We start from the raw sequence: 18,466 nt of genomic DNA, 5'->3' as shown, positions 1-18,466 counted from the left end.
AAATTATCGGATCAAAAACTGTCGCAGGGGTATTTTGGTCATGATTTTTAACTTAGGATTTTCAAAACTGAAATCCCAAAAATAAAATTTTGCAGGGACGTCACCAACGACGTTTATGACAACTAATCCTACTAGCACTAAGCTAAGGCGATAGTTTTCAGCCTAGAGGTTGGAACTTTACTCAAAAACTACATAAATGGGTATTTTAGGCTAGAATTGATTCCGGCGGAATTCCGGCGACATAACGGAAAATCTAATCCGGCAGAAGTGATCTTGGGCACATATAGAAGAGGTTTTGAATCAGAAATGAAAGATTCAGGATAGTTTTGTAAAAACCCATAAACTATCCGCTCAGAAAACTCTACAGAAAAGCTATGGAAAAAGCGATCAGAGGTAAGGATTAGCGACTATACCTCGAAACCTTGAAGCAGCAACTGATTAATCAACGATCAAGCAAGGTTTGAACAAAAACTCTTCTTCCTTCTTCCTTGGATGAGCTCGCGGATTTGAAGAGAGAAAATGGAGGAGAATTTGAGTTTTTCTTCCTTTCTTTGCTATATATAAAGGTTGGAAATTCGCGGGAAAATGAAAGTTTCGCGAATCTGATTTTTCCGGCATCATTCTCCATGAATTCTAAGATAGGTTTTGGCAAAGGAATTCCTAAGCTAAGAAGATGTCTCCTTGTATTTTTGGCAACTAATGCAAAGTCGGTGCAAAGTCGGTGTAAAACTATTTTACCCGATAAGTTGCTTTTTGCCTCGAATGTCGGAATAGAAAACTTCCTTCTGAAGAAAGATTGAAATCATCAAGAGAAATGGGTGTACGCGTGTAGAATCTTCATTTGATGTTCCGAATAGAAAAAGTCTTCATAGTCGGGTGATTCTAGGGTTTTGAAATACCAGGGTTTCGGTTTCGGCAAACTTCCGATGATTGGAATCGGACGTTCGTAGATCCTAGAGTTTCGCCTCGAAACGATTGTTATATATGGAATAAGAGAAGTTCTAACATTTCTCTGAAGATTTTTGGAATTAACTTCCGTCGTGCCTAAAAGTGAAAATTAGCTATATACTAGGGTTTCTGACCTAGGTTAAGCGTGTAACGATCGTACTATAACTTTTATCGATTTCGATACGATCCTTTGGCTTTTCCTGAACTTTCTCCTTCATAAATTTATTTCATTTGGTAAACTCTTGTTCAGGTTTCCTTTCACGATACATCAAGCCTAATCGTAAATGGAAATCTCTTCCTCTTATTCTAAGCTTAAAAACTTGGGTCTTACATTACTACCCTCCAAAAAGAAAGTTTCGACCTCGAAACTTAAGGGTTAGCAAAACTCCGAATATTATTCCTTAGTCTTTTCCTCTAACTCTCATATAGCACCATCCGTGTCTTCATTCCAAATAACTTTCACTAAAGCACTCTGCCTTCTCCTTGATTGTTTCACTCTTCTAGTCCCAGTGCTGACCGACGGCGTCTCAAAAGACATATCATCTTCCAACTCTATGTTGTCCGGTTCGACCACTTGCGTCGGGTCTCCGTTGGAAATAATATTTGTTGGCATTCGTGCAATCGCACAACCTTAACCACTTGCTCCTTTGCTTTTGTTCGTCCAAATTACTGATTAGTAGCTCGGTACTTCTCTGTGTTCCGGAGTGAATGCTCAACTTGTCCTCGTGATGTTCACTCATGATCCAAACTCAACTCGGTCGCTTGATAACTCCTAGTCAAACTATTGCCTTGGAATCTAATAGTCCATTAACGTTACTTCTAACTTCGTGATCATCATCACTCGCACCATGAAATCAATCTTCTACTTAGTCACAGTTCAAGTCTAAAACTCGACTTGAGTCTTAATACCTCGTGCATGACAAGACTCGTCTCCTTAATCATCCATTCATTGACCACTCATAAGCTAATCATCTTCTTAATATCCAATAATCCATTATTGTCGTCTTCGTCCTCAAAACATTCCTCACTCAAACCAATTTCGACTTATTGAAATTCTAAACACTTCACACAGATCAAGACTTAACCTCTAGAGGTTCAAATCATAACTATACCTCAAGGGACTTAACCAGTCATTTCGTCATCTCATCCTTCAACTTACTGTCATCCAGCTCAATAGCTTGGGTCGGCTCCACAATATACTTCCGTTTGAACGTATCGGTGGAAGACTACTTCCTAGGCTTAGCATGTTATCCTAAACCTCGTGTACTTCTATAGTTAATATACGAGCAATAACTGAGTAAAGTCTTAATAGATGTACTCACTATAAGGTTAAAGCTCAGACAGTATATGTAAGTTAGGTGTGTTTGCACACGCTACGAGAGTAGTGGAACATATTATAATAGAATGAGAAAGAATGGTTAAAAAGTTACCATCGTTCTTGCGCTCTCCTCTGACAAACCCCTCAGCTCTCTCACCGTCCATGGTGTAGACTCTTGCCTTAGTAGCAGGACGCTTTCCACGAGCAGTGTTCAGGGTTGGCTCCGTCTTGGGTGCTCTGCACTGACCGGCATTATGCCCCATTCTGTTACAATTAAAGCATTTGGGCCGTGTGTCGGGACAAGCATTAACATAGTGCCCCGGCTTCCCACATCTGAAACAGGTCACCTCCCTGTTCAAAGTCCGATCTCCAGAACCACCAGCAGTACCCGTCATGGGTCTGTAAGATCCTGAAGTAAACCCTTCTCCAGCAGGACGTTGATATGGCTTCCTGCTCTGAAATTTTCCTTGGCTTTGAAAATTTTGAGAGCCCGACCTCATCGGCCCTCCAGTTCCAACACGGTTCAACCTCCTATTCTTCATCAGCTCCACTTCCGTGGCTTTCTCCACCAACGACTGAAAACGCATGATTCCTAATGGCCTCACGGAGTCCTCAATATCAGGCCTCAGTCCATTCACAAAGCGCTTGCACATGTAGCGCTCATTCACATGGTCATGAAAGAATTGAAAATGCTTCGCCAAAGATTCCAGCTTGGAAGCAAATTCTGGTACCGACATACCTCCCTGACGGAGTGTCAGAAACTGTGCCTCCCTCTCATCCCGAGCACTTGTTGGAAAGTACTTTTCCAAAAACGCGGTCCGGAAAGAGTTCCAGTTAATCTCTTCATGGTTGGCTTCCATGATCCCCCTGGCGCCTCTCCACCAGTACTCAGCATCCCCGAGTAGCAGATAAGTCGCCATGCCCACTTTGGCACCCTCAGCAGTTTGTAGTACGCCGAATATCTTCTCGATTTCCTGAATCCAGAGATCCGCTGCGTCTGGGTCAGTACCACCAGAGAACTTTGGTGGGTTTTGCCTCCTGAAGTCATTGAGGCCTTTGTTCTGGTCCAGAGTTATCTCTCTCTGACGTTGATGCTGTTCACGTGCTTCTTCAGTAGCACGCCTCATGGCATTATCATTTGCCTGTGCTGTTACCGCTTGGGCCTGCGCTGTTACCGCTTGGGCCATAGTGGCCATCATCTCAGCTAGCTGATTAGTATTCACCATGTTCTGTTAAGTTAAACAAACAGTTAGTACTCATCATAAGATAGCATCTAGTATAACTATACAATATGATTAAGCAATAACTTCAATCAATTTTTAAGCGAAAAATCGCTTGCAGACAATCAATTTTCACTCTTTGCAGAGTCACACAACCTAGCACAGAAGACCTATTCCCCAACAACTCCCGAAAGACTCGACCGTGCTCTGATACCACAATGTAACACCCCGATTTCGGTGGCGTCACTTTAGTAACCAAAAGTAAACTTAATGCGGAAAAACGTGAAATATTTTTTTTCGATAATAACTAAGACAAGACTGAATTAAATAAAACCCAAAAGCGAAAAGTAATAGAGCTAATATAAAATATATAAACAGCCCCCGCTGTAAGTAACAACCTCGTCACGAGTAACCTCCAGTGACGGAAAGAAAAGTGTAGCGCCCGAAGGCAAAATGTACAAACCAAATCTAAAGGTAAGTGTCCGCAACACTATCCCTCAAAACTGAGAATAAGCTGGCCCATCGGCCTGAAACAAGACCTCCTAAGTCCAACCAACTCTCTGTGATTCCCGTAAAGAAACCACACAAAAAGCTATAGGTGGGAAACTACCCTGTCCCCAAAGAAAACAAATGATGTTCAGAGCTAAGACTCTACTCCTACACTAATCCCATCTTGAGGAGCTCACACCAGCACTAAAACCTACATGCTAGCATGATCGTCGTCCGAATTCGAAATCCAGAACGACCTAGTCTATGTACACCATCCGTCATCCTCTCGCTACCGCGACGCGCTCCTGTTCCAGCATCCCAACCTAGTTCCCCCCGAAGGGTGAACCATGGTGAACCAATCCGCAATATTCATCTGACAAAAGGCGTTGTCCGCCAAAACACACACAGAAGACGCGAGGGTCAACTCTAAAGAACTATGTAGATAATAAACCCAATAGGTACAATTAATAGATAGCCACTTATGCTTATAACTAGAGATATCATTCCTAGGGTTGCATGTTCCACAAAATCATAACGACAATAATAACAATTAGCATGTTCCAAGTAAGTTTATCAAATAGCAACCACACTCATCAACTAAGTCAGTATGCATGTTGCGTGATATGTATGCAGGTTAACCCAGTCAACCAATATGCAATCCGGAACGGATGGACATCAACGGATCAATCCTAGCACCAGCAACGGTGGGACCATTCTGCCCGCGTGCCTCTTACACCAAACATAGGTATGGACATCAAACGAGTCAATCCTAGCACCAGCAACGGTGGGACCATTCTGCTCGCGTGCCTCTGGGATGGACATCAACCGGATCAATCCTAGCACCAGCAACGGTGGGACCATTCTGCCCGCGTGTCTCCTACACCAAACCAAGGTAGCCAGATCAGCCGTAACCCGTAGGTCTGCCATTTCGGTCTGCTACAAGAGACGTCTACAGACGCTCTATCAAGGAAATCCGGGTCTTATGACCATTTTGGAATTCGACGAGGTCCAGAGTACGTCCTGTGTTAATACCTCATTAATGTTGCATGAATGCAGGATGATTAGACAAACAACGTCTCCGAATCTCACTCGACACGTCGTCACGTGTTCTAGGTAAATTAAAGTCTCTAAAAGCTTACCCTAAGGTAACGGTCGATTCTGCGACCAAAAGACACACTTCACAACAACACATAGCTGCTCCAACAGCACAAGAGTATCACATACTCGGGAACTATCAATTCCCCGGACTTATCCCCAGGATAGCCCAACAACATAGCTGCTCCAACAGCACAACAACAAACGCTGCTCCAACAGCACGACATCAAACGCTGCTCCAACAGCACAACGACAACATACTCAACACTTGGATCCGACGACACTCCTCGTTTTCCAAAATTAAGATTTCACTTCCAATGCCTTCCTTCGAGGTTGTTATCATTACTTAAAGATTTAGAGGTTATTTAAGGTCTTATGAGTTTTCTTTATAAAATAGATTTCATTTTGTCTTATCGCAAGTCTTATACCTTTGCAGGATCTCCCAATCCCAAGTCGCTTCCAGAGGATGTCTCGACCCACCAAACAAAATCAAGGCCCGAACCTCGTTCGTCCTATCAAACTTTCTCAAAACTCTCAAAATAAAATCGGCATGACCTGCCCGCTATTCTCACCATTCAGAATCTCAGATTCCAGTACAGAGCATATTTAAATCATCACAATCAACAACATGTCATATATCAATAAATCGCATCATAAAACACTTAGCACTTAGCATATAAAGCATGCACCACACATCCTAGATTACCCACATAGCACATAGCATGTAAGACAATCTCAAAAACATTCAGTAGATGAATCATCTACATTGTCAGCCGAAGCCTCAGAAAACATTTTCAATCACACACAATCTCAGTGCATAAACAGTAAACAATGTCGAAACATCGACCCTAAGCATTAACTAGAGATTCAGTGAGAAGCCCTCACCTGTAGATTCTCCAGGACGATCTCCTAACACTTGTTCACAATCAAAGGCTTGCTCCTCTGGGAATTCCTCAAAATCACCTTTAGAGCAAAACCACAGAAATACTATCAGAATCTATCGAAAACTAAGCTATCGATACTTACTAAGGTTACTCGAAGTAATCTATACTCTAAGGTACGATAATCTAGCGCGAAAAGACAAGTTTTCGGAAAAGGAAATTTCCTCCTTCCCCCTCTAATAGGCTCGGCCACTTTTCACAATTAAGGGGCTCGATTTTTCTTCAATCAAACTTGGTTCCTATGCTTTCATAAGCCGTAACTAAGGGTATTCTGAACTCGGAAAAATTATCGGATCAAAAACTGCCGCAGGGGTATTTTGGTCATGATTTTTAACTTAGGATTTTCAAAACTGAAATCCCAAAAATAAAATTTTGCAGGGACGTCACCAACGACGTTTATGACAACTAATCCTACTAGCACTAAGCTAAGGCGATAGTTTTCAGCCTAGAGGTTGGAACTTTACTCAAAAACTACATAAATGGGTATTTTAGGCTAGAATTGATTCCGGCGGAATTCCGGCGACATAACGGAAAATCTAATCCGGCAGAAGTGATCTTGGGCACATATAGAAGAGGTTTTGAATCAGAAATGAAAGATTCAGGATAGTTTTGTAAAAACCCATAAACTATCCGCTCAGAAAACTCTACAGAAAAGCTATGGAAAAAGCGATCAGAGGTAAGGATTAGCGACTATACCTCGAAACCTTGAAGCAGCAACTGATTAATCAACGATCAAGCAAGGTTTGAACAAAAACTCTTCTTCCTTCTTCCTTGGATGAGCTCGCGGATTTGAAGAGAGAAAATGGAGGAGAATTTGAGTTTTTCTTCCTTTCTTTGCTATATATAAAGGTTGGAAATTCGCGGGAAAATGAAAGTTTCGCGAATCTGATTTTTCCGGCATCATTCTCCATGAATTCTAAGATAGGTTTTGGCAAAGGAATTCCTAAGCTAAGAAGATGTCTCCTTGTATTTTTGGCAACTAATGCAAAGTCGGTGCAAAGTCGGTGTAAAACTATTTTACCCGATAAGTTGCTTTTTGCCTCGAATGTCGGAATAGAAAACTTCCTTCTGAAGAAAGATTGAAATCATCAAGAGAAATGGGTGTACGCGTGTAGAATCTTCATTTGATGTTCCGAATAGAAAAAGTCTTCATAGTCGGGTGATTCTAGGGTTTTGAAATATCAGGGTTTCGGTTTCGGCAAACTTCCGATGATTGGAATCGGACGTTCGTAGATCCTAGAGTTTCGCCTCGAAACGATTGTTATATATGGAATAAGAGAAGTTCTAACATTTCTCTGAAGATTTTTGGAATTAACTTCCGTCGTGCCTAAAAGTGAAAATTAGCTATATACTAGGGTTTCTGACCTAGGTTAAGCGTGTAACGATCGTACTATAACTTTTATCGATTTCGATACGATCCTTTGGCTTTTCCTGAACTTTCTCCTTCATAAATTTATTTCATTTGGTAAACTCTTGTTCAGGTTTCCTTTCACGATACATCAAGCCTAATCGTAAATGGAAATCTCTTCCTCTTATTCTAAGCTTAAAAACTTGGGTCTTACAGCGCAGGTTTGGTGGCTCTGTTTGGGTTTGTTTGTGTCTGATAGTTTGGGTTTTGGGACATGGTTGTTTTCTGGGTTGATGATTTTGGGTCAGAGGAAGTGCTTGAGGACTTGATGATTTTGGGTCAGACCCAAAACACCATGACCAAACCTTCAAAAAATTTCACGCAAGGGAAACAAAGGAATGATATGGGAGTAGTAAAAGCAAAAATACAAACCAATTGAGACCAAATCGAGAAACAGAAGAAGTGGTTCAAGCTCGGCGGTGCGAGATTCGGATTGGACCACCGGTGGCGCTGGATCGACGAAGAAGGGACGAAGTGGTAAGGCTAGGGGAGTATTGAGCTCGGTCTCTTTCGGTTTACTTCATCTTCTCCTTCCAGACCCAGATCCACAACCTCTTCTACTTTTCTAATGAAGAAACACATGGATGAAGAATCAAATTGATGAAGGAAGGGACGTTTGATGGCAAAAACTAATGTCGCCCCCTTCTCTACATTGATAGCATCATTTTCTCATCCTCTTCTCTCAATCTTCTCGTACTTGTGGTGTTTGATGTTTTGTTTTAAGATGTACAGTTGAGGAAGATGAAGATCAATTTTGTGACGAAGTTAATTAAGTTCGTGACGGATTATTTCCGTCACTAATTTGCTTTTTCAGAATTAATGAATTTAGTAATTCTGTTTTAAAAATAAATAAAAAATAAAAAATGCACCGTCAGCGAGTTCCGTTTAGTCAACTGACGGAACTTAACGGAAGGGCCTCAATAGATCGTTCTGAAATCATGAGGGATGTTAACCGCATATTTTAAACACAGGGGATGCAGACCGCACATTTATGAAACATCAGGGGCCCAAAGTGAAATTAAGCCTAAATACTAAACCACGTTGTTGTGAGACAGCGCGAGTAATGTTCTGGCAGTAATCCATAGTTAACTATTTGGAAATTTTTGCGAAAAATGAAATAAAAAAACTTTAAAAATTATTTTGTATATTTTGCACAGATTTTTGGAATATTTATTTTCAAATGTCATATTTGAAATAAAAATATATTATTGACAAATTTGAGTATAATTGAAATACTTAAAATAAATCAGTAGAAGTTTATCTAGTTGGAAAAAATATACAAAATATTCCAGAACTTTTCAAAATATTCTATTTGTTTTTATCTTTCACAAAATAAAATAAGGGAATAGATAGTTTCTTAGTGTGTTAAATTACTCTCACAATTTCGATAAGGTCAAAAGTCTTTCTAAGAGTGTGGTTTCTATGAATCGAACTCTCAATTTAAGGGTTCAAATATCTATTTCTTACTGTTATCACCAACACTCGTTAGGTACTTATATATTAGTTTTAAGAGTTTAATGATTGTGCACTGTCAGTGTAAAGTGTTTTTACACAGACGTCCAATCATTGGATGCCACGTATTCAAAACCATTCATGTTCTATTTTATTATAATTAAATTTAAAGTTTATTTTCTGATTTGGTAACTCATCATTGGATGCATGTGTAAAAAATATTTACACTGACGGTGTATTTCCATTAAATTCTAGTTTTAATATAAAAAGTAAAAAATTTGTGTTAAAATATACACTATCTATTGAATTATTTTTTATTTTTCACAAACATTTAAAAAATAAAAAATGATTGTACTATAAAATAGTTCATTAGATGAGCGGTGAGCCAATAAGATTGTGCTAGTGCCAATAAGGCAATAACATTTATTCCTACGTAACGTGGTTCACTACAGCAACAGTGCACCATCCCTTTATTGTCACTGGATTTATCATGCGGCCCATGTTTGTGCTGCAAGGATGCTACAGAGAAATCCTGAAGGAGAGGATTCAAATCGTCGTTCCTATATATAAGTTTATTTTACTTAATTCTCTTAGATTAAAAAAGTAGTTAAAGCAATAAATTTATAAAAGAATTTATTCACTTTCCTAGATTACCCTTATTTAATTTCTTATAAATTTCTCTCTCCAAGTTATTATTTCAAAATCTCATTGTCTCTTTCATATTAAATATGAGGATAGTTTTGAAAAAACATATATAAATGTTTGATAGTGTAAGACCCAAGTTTTTAAGCTTAGAATAAGTGGGAGAGATTTCCATTTACGATTAGGTTTGACGTATTGTGAAGAGAAACCTGAACAAGAGTTTATTTAGTGAAATAAATTTATGAAGGAGAAAGTTCAGGAAAAGACTAATCTTCCACCCTTGGAACACTATAAGAATAAATTTCCAAAAATCTTCCACCCTTGGAACACTGTAGGAATTTATTCCAAAAATCTTCAGAGAAATGTTAGAACTTCTCTTTTTCCATACATCACAATCGTTTCGAGGCGAAACTCTAGGATCTACGAACGTCCGATTCCAATCATCGGAAGTTTGCCAAAACCGAAACCCTGGTATTTCAAAACCCTAGAATCACCCGACAATGAAGACTTTTTCTATTCAGAACATCAAATGAAGATTCCACACGCGTACACCCATTTCTCTTGATGATTTCAATCTTTCTTCAGAAGAAAGTTTTCTATTCCGACATTCGATGCAAAAAGTAACTTATCGGGCAAAATAGTTTTACACCGACTTTGCATTAGTCGCCTAAAATACAAGGGAACCTCTTTTTAGTTTTGGAATTCTTTCGCCAAAACCTATCTTAGAATTCATGGAGAATGAAGACGGAAAAATCAGGTTCGCGAAACTTTCATTTTCCCGCGTTTTCCAACCTCTATATATAGCATTAAAAACAAGCCTCGAAAACCAAAAATCATACCGATATTTCTTTGAAGAATTAGAAGATTCAGCGGGGAGAATATCGTGTCTAAAATACGTTGGAATCAGTAGGAAGAAATCGGGATCGCTTTTATATTTTTATTTTAACTCTATGAGTTAAATCCTCCGATATCTAAATAAAACTGTACCGGTTTACAAAATATCTATTCATTCTTATCCAATCTTTGATAAATATCTATTCAACCTTATCCAATCTTTGATAAATATCTGTTCATACTTATCCAATCTTGATAAATATCTATTCATACTTATCCTATCCTTAATAAATATCTTCCATTTCATTCCCTATAAATATGTGAAGCTTGAAACAAAAACCTCACAAACACACACACACAATCCGCGGCTTGGAGAGAAGAGGGAGGAGGAGAGCTTTTCTTCATTTCTTGCTTGATCGTTGATTCAACAGTTGCTACTTGAAGGTATCGAGGTATAGTCGCTAATCCTTACCTCTGATCGTCGTTTCCATAGCTTTTCTCTATGCTTTTCTGTGCTCTAAGTTTTGAGCTTTTTGCAAAACTATCCAAATGACTTCATCTTTCTTTCTAAACTTATTCCATGCGTGCCCCTGAGCATGTTTAGCGGATTTCATTTTGCTGATTCTCGCCGAATTGCTGCCGAGTTTCAATTCTGCTCATAATACCCATTTTTGGCTAAAGTTCCAACCTTTGGGCTTAAAACTCTCGACTGAGCTTAGCGTTAGTAAGATTAGTCGTCATAATCGTCGTTAGTATCAACCCCATCTAATTTGTTTTCGAAACTATGATTTTGAAATTCTGAGCTGAAAATAATGACCAAAATACCCCTGCGATAGTTTTCGATTCGATAATTTTTCTGAGAGTTTCCTTGGCCTAGATATCGCCTAAGAATACCTAGGAATCGATTTAGATCAAAGAAAAAGTTCGGAAACCCTATTTCTCATAGTGGCCGAAACCTATTGCTTAGGGTACCGTGTCCAAAAATAATTTTTGGGTCTCTATGACCTGAGCCATTGCGTAGCTCTTTCGATTGTCGAAATTTTGGCGCTGGTTTCGTGACATTCCGAGTTCTGTAGCTCGAGTTATGCTCGTTTTAGCGAACGAGGTTCTGTCGTCTATTCATGCTTAAATATTGTACTCTGAAGCTTCTTAAGCTTTGTCTAAACGCTAGTTAGTATTGTATTGACCGAATTGACTTGTTTTGATTGACCTTCGCTTCGTTTGCTCAAAGATTCGTTTGGAGGAACACTTGGAGCAGGAAAAGAGGATTGTGAAGGAGCGTTTGAAGAGAACCCTGGAGAATCTACAGGTGAGGGCTACTCACTGAAATATTAGCTAATGCTTTAGGTGTCGACGAATTCGACTTGATTTATTGTTTATGCACTTGTTTGTGTTTGACTGGAAAATGTTTTCTGAGGCTTCGGCTGACAATGATGAGTATTCATCTATTGATTGTTTTTAAGATTGACTTACATGCTATGTGCTAAATGGTTAATTTAGGATGTGTGATATCTGCTCTATATGCTAAGTGTTATGTGGTTAACTTAGGATGTGTTGATATATGAGCTATGATTGTTGAATTGTGCTAACTTAACTATGCTATTACACATATATCTGTTATGCTTTAGAGTGAGGATAACGGGCATGTCATGCCGATTTTATTTTGGGATTTTGGGAAGTTTGATGGGACGGACCGAGGTTCGTACCCTATTATTGTTTTATGGATCAAGACCTTCTCAAAGGAAAATGAGTTTGAAAATGATATTGGAAACACCCCATTTGAAGTCACGTAAGAACTTGGGTTGTTATGTCTAAGGTAAGAAGTGCTTTTAATGAGGCATTGTGCCCGGCCAGCTTACCTGGGAACTTCTCGGGCCATTACTTGGGTGATGATGGACCTTTTGTTTTGAGACCTTCTCCAGGGAATCATTGGAATTATGAGAACTTTGAAACTAATAGGATTAGAGACGAAACTTAAACAATTGCATAATGAACCTCCATAATGTATTAAACAACCTCAAAACCCTTAATGTAATGATAAAAGACTCAGACGAAAGTTTAGGGCTTGAACATTAAGTTTTGAAAATGAGAAGTGTCGTCGAGTCCAAGAGCTGAGAAAACTAGTAAGTTTTTGAGTATGTTGATACTCTTGTGCTCTGGGAGCAGTTGTGTTGTGGGGCTATCCTGGGGATAAGTCCGGGAAACCGGTAGTTTCCGAGTATGTTGATACTCTTTGCTCGTTGAGCAGTTTTGACCATCGGATGGAGATGAGTCGGATGATTTGGAGATCATCACGAGATAATGTGTTGTTGTGAAGTGTGTCTTTTGTCGCAGAATCGACTTTACCTTAGGGTAAGCTTTTAGAGACATTAATTTAGCTAGAACACGTGGCGACGTGTCGAGTGAGATTCGGAGACGTTGTTTGACTAATCATCCTGCATTCATGCAACATTAATGAGGTATTAACACAGGACGTACTCTGGACCTCGTCGGTTTCCAAAATGGTCATAAGACCCGGAATGCCGTGTAAGAGCGTTTGTAGACGACTCTTGTAGCAGACCGAAATGGCAGACCTTCGGGTTTACTGCTGATCTGGCTACCTTTGTGTGGTGTAAGAGGCACGCGGGCCGAAATGGTCCCACCGTGGCTGGTGTTAGGGCTGATTCGTTGATGTCCATCCGTTTCCGGAATGCATTTGGTTAACTGGGTTAACCGTCATTTGCATTTCATGCAACATGCATACTGACTTAGTTGCTGTGTGTGATTGATAATTGTTAATCTTATCTGATGCATGTTAATTGTTATTATCGTCTTTTATATTCATTGTGAACTGTACAACCCTAGGATGCTATCTCTAACTTATAAGCCTAAGTAGCTATATCTATCTGTATCTATTGGATTTATTATTTACGTAATTCTTTGGAGTTGACCCTCGCGTCTTCTGTGTGTGCTTTGGCGGACAAACGCCCATTGTCAGATGTCCATGGTGGACTGATTCACGACGGTTCACCCTTCGGGGGGAACTAGGTTCGAGATGCTGGAACAGGAGCGCATCGCGGTAGCGAGAGGAGGACGGATGGTGTACATAGACTTGGTCGTTCTGGTTTCAGATTCGGACGACGATCACGTTAGCATGTAGGATTGAGTGTTAGTGTGAGCTCCTCGAAACAAGATTAGTGTAGGAGTAGAGTCTTAGCTCTGACCGTCATGTTTTCTATTTGGGGACAGGGTAGTTTCCCGCCTATAGCTTTTTGTGTGGTTTCTCTACGGGAATCACAGAGAGTTGGTTGGACTAGGAGGTCTCGTTTTTAGGCCGTTTGGGCTGCCTTATTCTCATTTTTGAGGGATAATGTTGCAGACACTTGACCTTTCTTTTGGTCTGTACCTTTTGCCTACGAGCGCTACTTTCTGTCACTGGAGGATACTCGTGACGTGGGCTGTTACTTACAGCGGGGGCTGTATTTATAATAGATATTAATTCTGTTATCTTTTGTTGGGAGTTTATTTCCTCCAGTCTTTGGTTCCATTATAAAAAAAATATATATATTCACGTTTTTCCGCTTAAGTTTCTTTTTGGTTACTAAAGTGACGCCACCAAAATCGGGGTGTTACAGATAGTATTATTTAACAGAAATAGGTTAACAGAGAGAGACATGTGGAGGTTTTTTTTTTAAACTAATTTACATGGATTAATTGTCCAGATGTTTCTTTATTACTGGCTAACAACAAAAACAACACTTAAGGTACTGCACCCAAGTTTTGCCCTAAAAAAAAACATGTTGTCCGGTGTTAAATATAAGTATGCTAAAAATACTCTATTGAATTTTTGAAACCTTCGTAAACAATAAAAAAGAGAGCATTTTCGGAAATTACTATCTGAAAGTGGAGTGGAAACATAGGTGTTGGGGGTGGGAAAATCAACTCTTAAAGAGGAATAAGAGATAGTACATGGTAAATAAAAGATATATTGTAATTTAAAAGGATTTTCTCTGAAACACCCAAGATTTACCTTGGGTGAAATCACTCTAGGCCAACAACAATAATATTTTAACATGTGTTTTAGAAAATTCTAGCTCATGACACATGTGAAAATATTATTAGGCACCAAAGAGTAAGGTGATATAGTGCAGTGTAACTTAAAAGGGACTATTTTGTAAATACACATATAGGCCAACAACAACTAGGAGTATAAAATATTACAAACTATTTTAATTTTATACAAGTTCAGAAACAAGGTATTATTGAATCAATTTGTAAAGGAAATAATTTTCTCATAACTCAATTTCTTACAAAAGAGATATAATTCAGAATAGAAGTGAGAGAAATTATGAGCTTAAGAATATTCTAAATAATAAAAGTAAAAAAAAGATAGGCACATAGAGTCCGTTTGGTGGACATGATAAGCAAACATGATAGGATAGCAGTAATCATATCCTGCTGTAATATGTTATTTGTTACGTCAGCAAGATATGATAACACTATCTTGTCCCTTATCCTATCATGTCTATCATGTGTAAAAGTTATTCTGAGGAGGAGCTAGGATAGAAATTATCCTGATAAGATAGGATATCAGTTGTTTATTTGTTTATTACCATAACCCAAAAATAATTTTAATATTAGTATTTTATAAAATTTATAATAATATTAATTAATAAATACAAAATTTACAGTTTCCGGGAGGAAACCGGTGCCATGGGAGGAGGAGGTCTCCTCCGTGACCAAGCTGGTAAATGGGTGATAGGTTTCATGACGCATTGGCATGATGGAAATGGCAATCCCTTTCTCGCAGAATTCATGGCTCTTCGTGACGGGCTCACTTTAGGTTGGGATCAGGGGGTGCGACACTTAGTCTGTGATTCTGACTGTAAAGATCTTGTGTCTATAATGGCAGATTTGAACAGGATGTCAACTCATGTGCATGCCCTTGTTCTTCATGAAATCGATGACCTTCTGGCAAGGCTTTGGTGAGTTGATCTCTTCTGGTGGGGCAGAGAGGCTAACTATGTAGCGAATAATTAAAATATTGAATTTATAAATGGTGAAAATATTGGATTTAGTCATATAAAATAATTAAATTTTCATTATCACTTATTACTACTTAGTTAAAATTATTTTTCGTTATTTATATTATAAAAAAATGCACAAAATAATACTTCACTAACAATAAAATAGGCTACTCACATATATATATATATATATATATATATATTAATTTTTTAATAGTAAATATATACTAAGTTATATTATCATATGATATTATTTAAAATTATTTTTCTACTTATATAATTATAATTACTAATTTAAATATAAATTACTTTTGAAAGAATATTATCTTTTAATAATAATTTAAAATGTGATTAATTTTTATCATTGATCACATGTATATTTAATTAAAAGAGACTCCCTTTAAAAAATTTAAAATAGCCGAACTAATAAAAATTAATTTAATGTTAGTTAATATTAAAACATAAGCTCATTTATAAAAATGTAAAAAAAAAACTAAATTTAATAAAATAATCACTTTTTTAAATAACTATTTAGAAAATTAAAGTTTTAAAAATATTATATATTTTTTTATTTCAAAGTAAAATTTGATACATTTTTCATTGTTTTGATCATATCCTATCAATATCATGTCCACCTCAAATGCAGGATATGATAAGAGTATATCATGTTCTTATCATATCCTCTCTTTATCCAATCATTTATGTTAGAGTAAATTACACTCCACTACCGTGAGGTTTCCTTATATGACACTAGACTCCAAACTTACTCAAATATTACACTCTACCCCACCTACTATTTATTACCTGCGAATTTTGTTACCAATTTATTTCACCAATATTTTCCTAATGTTTCTTCATATTTAAGTAAATTTTTTGCAAAACTATGTCTTCAAGTAATTCCCCAGATAATTAGTGCAATTCCAATTTTTCCTTTTATTTTTTTTTAGTCTTTCCTTCTTCTTATATACTTTTAATATGATCCTTAAAAAAAATTTATGCAAGTGTTTTAAGAGTTAAAGTTTAGTTTATTTTAGGTTACTAATGTAAAGATTCAAAATTCTGAATTGTTATAATTCCAAATTTCAAATTAATTTTATTGTGTTACTCTCCAATTGTGTTTGATTGAATGATTAATATGAATCGTTGTGCCTTTTCCGATGTAAAAAAAAAATGAATCGTTGCGCAATACTATTCTTATGGTTGATTGCTTAGATTTTGAAATCGCTTCCGATGGTTGAGGCCTTTGAGTGAAATCTGCAAATGTTTATTTGATCGAGATGGAAGCTTGAATGAATCCTACCTTTAAATTAAAATTAGTCATTTAAATTCATTGAAACACAACCCAAATGTTTGGAGAATAGCACAATAAAATCGATCTGGAATCATAGCAATTTTAAATTTTCAATCTTCACAAAACTAATCTAAAACAAACTAAACTTTAATTCTTAAAACACTTGCATCAAAATTTTAAAAGAAACATGTTAAAAGAAAAAAGGAAAAATTACAAAAAATAAACAAAAGGAGAAATTGGAGAAAATTGCACTAATTATCTGTGGAATTTACCTACAAATATAATTTTGTAAGAATTTTACTCAATTTTGAAGAGAAATTCGATGGAAAATATTGGTGAAATAAATTGGTAACAAAATTCACAAGTAATAAATAGTGGATGGGGTGGAGTGTAATATTTGCGTAAGTTTGAAGTTTTTTTTTCGAAAGTTGTGTAAGTTTGGAGTTTAGTGTCGTATAGGGAAACCTCAAGGTAGTGGAGTGTAATTTACTCTTTATGTTATCATGCTCTTATCCTATTCTGACCACCAAACAGACCCATAGAGAAATCTTATGAAAATGCAAAAGAAGAAAAATGAGTATGGGTAGAACTAAACTGATATGCAAAAGCAAACCTGAAGAGTAGAGTTCATGACATAGCTAGTCTCCCCTACTCCTTTGTTCATGTGAAGTACTTTTACGGTTTCCATTTCTCAGCTCTAGTTTGCATATAGGCGCGCGCTTACTACTTCATATATATGCTTGAAGATCACCTAGCCAAGAGAAACCCAAACTTGATGATCACCTAGCAGTATTCACCTGCCTCATTAGGTATAGGAAAAAAAGCTGTTTATATAATAGAAAGTTTTGTTTTTTTAATAAGGAAATAGCCAGCATAAGAAATTAAAGTAGCCACATATATTCTTTCAAAACAAAAAGCCACATATACTGAACAACAATATGATCACACTATCACAAAAATACAATGAACACTAATAGAAGCAAAGACTTGTAGGTGGTCGATCCTTTAAAAAAAAAACATCCGTACAATAATTGTCTGTAATTAGGTACAATCTCTGGTCACCGGATGCCAAGATCGATGTTCACTCATTTTCATTCCAAATTGGGTGAGATGTGTATGCAACATTACAATTGCATAAAAGAAACTAGACTCAGATTAAAGTCTTAAAATTCCATGAATACAATCAACCACTGAAATAAAAATAGTATAGAAAAATTGAACTTGTAAACAACTAAATTCAAGAAAAACGAACCAATTCAAGAAGGACATAAGGAGAAGAGGCAAACGACATCAGCATGCTGGTTGGAGAAACGGCCTGTCGGAGATCCACCACCGGACCACGTCGATCTAGGTCGCTGTGCCGTCGGCCAAGGGAAGAACAATTTTTTTTTTGAAACGGAAAGGAAGAACGTGAAAGGGGGGATTGGGAATTTTATTTTTAAAAAGGAGTACAAAGCTATTAACTAATTTAAATTAAATTAAATAATAAAATATATATTACGAAAATAAAATATTAAAAGTGATGTGGATAATAACGTGACACGTGTCACAATATAACTGGTACAACAAGGTCATGGGTGATATAGCCCAAAATTGCGCATGAGTTATTTAGACAACCCCTTAATACTGGAGATTACTCCCTCCGTTTCATAATAATTGTCCACTTAAAGAGAAAAAGTTTATTTCACAATAACTGTCCACTTAGAATTTCAATGGAGCATTAATTGATGTTTGTTCACATAATGCCTCTATGAGAAGAGATAAAAGTACATTGTAAAGGGTAAAATAGGGATACAAATTATATGTTTTAAAAAATTTACAA

At 37.3% G+C, this 18,466-nt stretch overlaps 1 protein-coding gene across 1 annotated transcript in view; it reads right to left on the bottom strand.

Annotated features, from left to right (window-relative positions):
* The window catches only part of LOC130721386 (probable jasmonic acid carboxyl methyltransferase 2), a 28,932-nt gene extending 10,895 nt beyond the window's left edge, over window positions 1-18,037 (bottom strand). The window contains exons 1-2 of the mRNA XM_057572179.1: window positions 17,897-18,037; window positions 17,258-17,441 (exon numbers count right to left, since the gene is read on the bottom strand). Of these exons, the coding sequence (XP_057428162.1) occupies window positions 17,258-17,332 (75 nt within the window). The 5' untranslated portion in view covers window positions 17,333-17,441; window positions 17,897-18,037. The remainder of the gene's footprint in view (window positions 1-17,257; window positions 17,442-17,896) is intronic.
* Window positions 18,038-18,466: the final 429 nt, after the last annotated feature.

The sequence above is a fragment of the Lotus japonicus genome, chromosome 5 (assembly GCF_012489685.1).
Source record: "Lotus japonicus ecotype B-129 chromosome 5, LjGifu_v1.2".
In the NCBI taxonomy this organism is placed as follows: domain Eukaryota; kingdom Viridiplantae; phylum Streptophyta; class Magnoliopsida; order Fabales; family Fabaceae; genus Lotus; species Lotus japonicus.
Note: the sequence above shows the minus strand (reverse complement) of the source record. Positions and strands in the feature narration are given on the sequence as shown.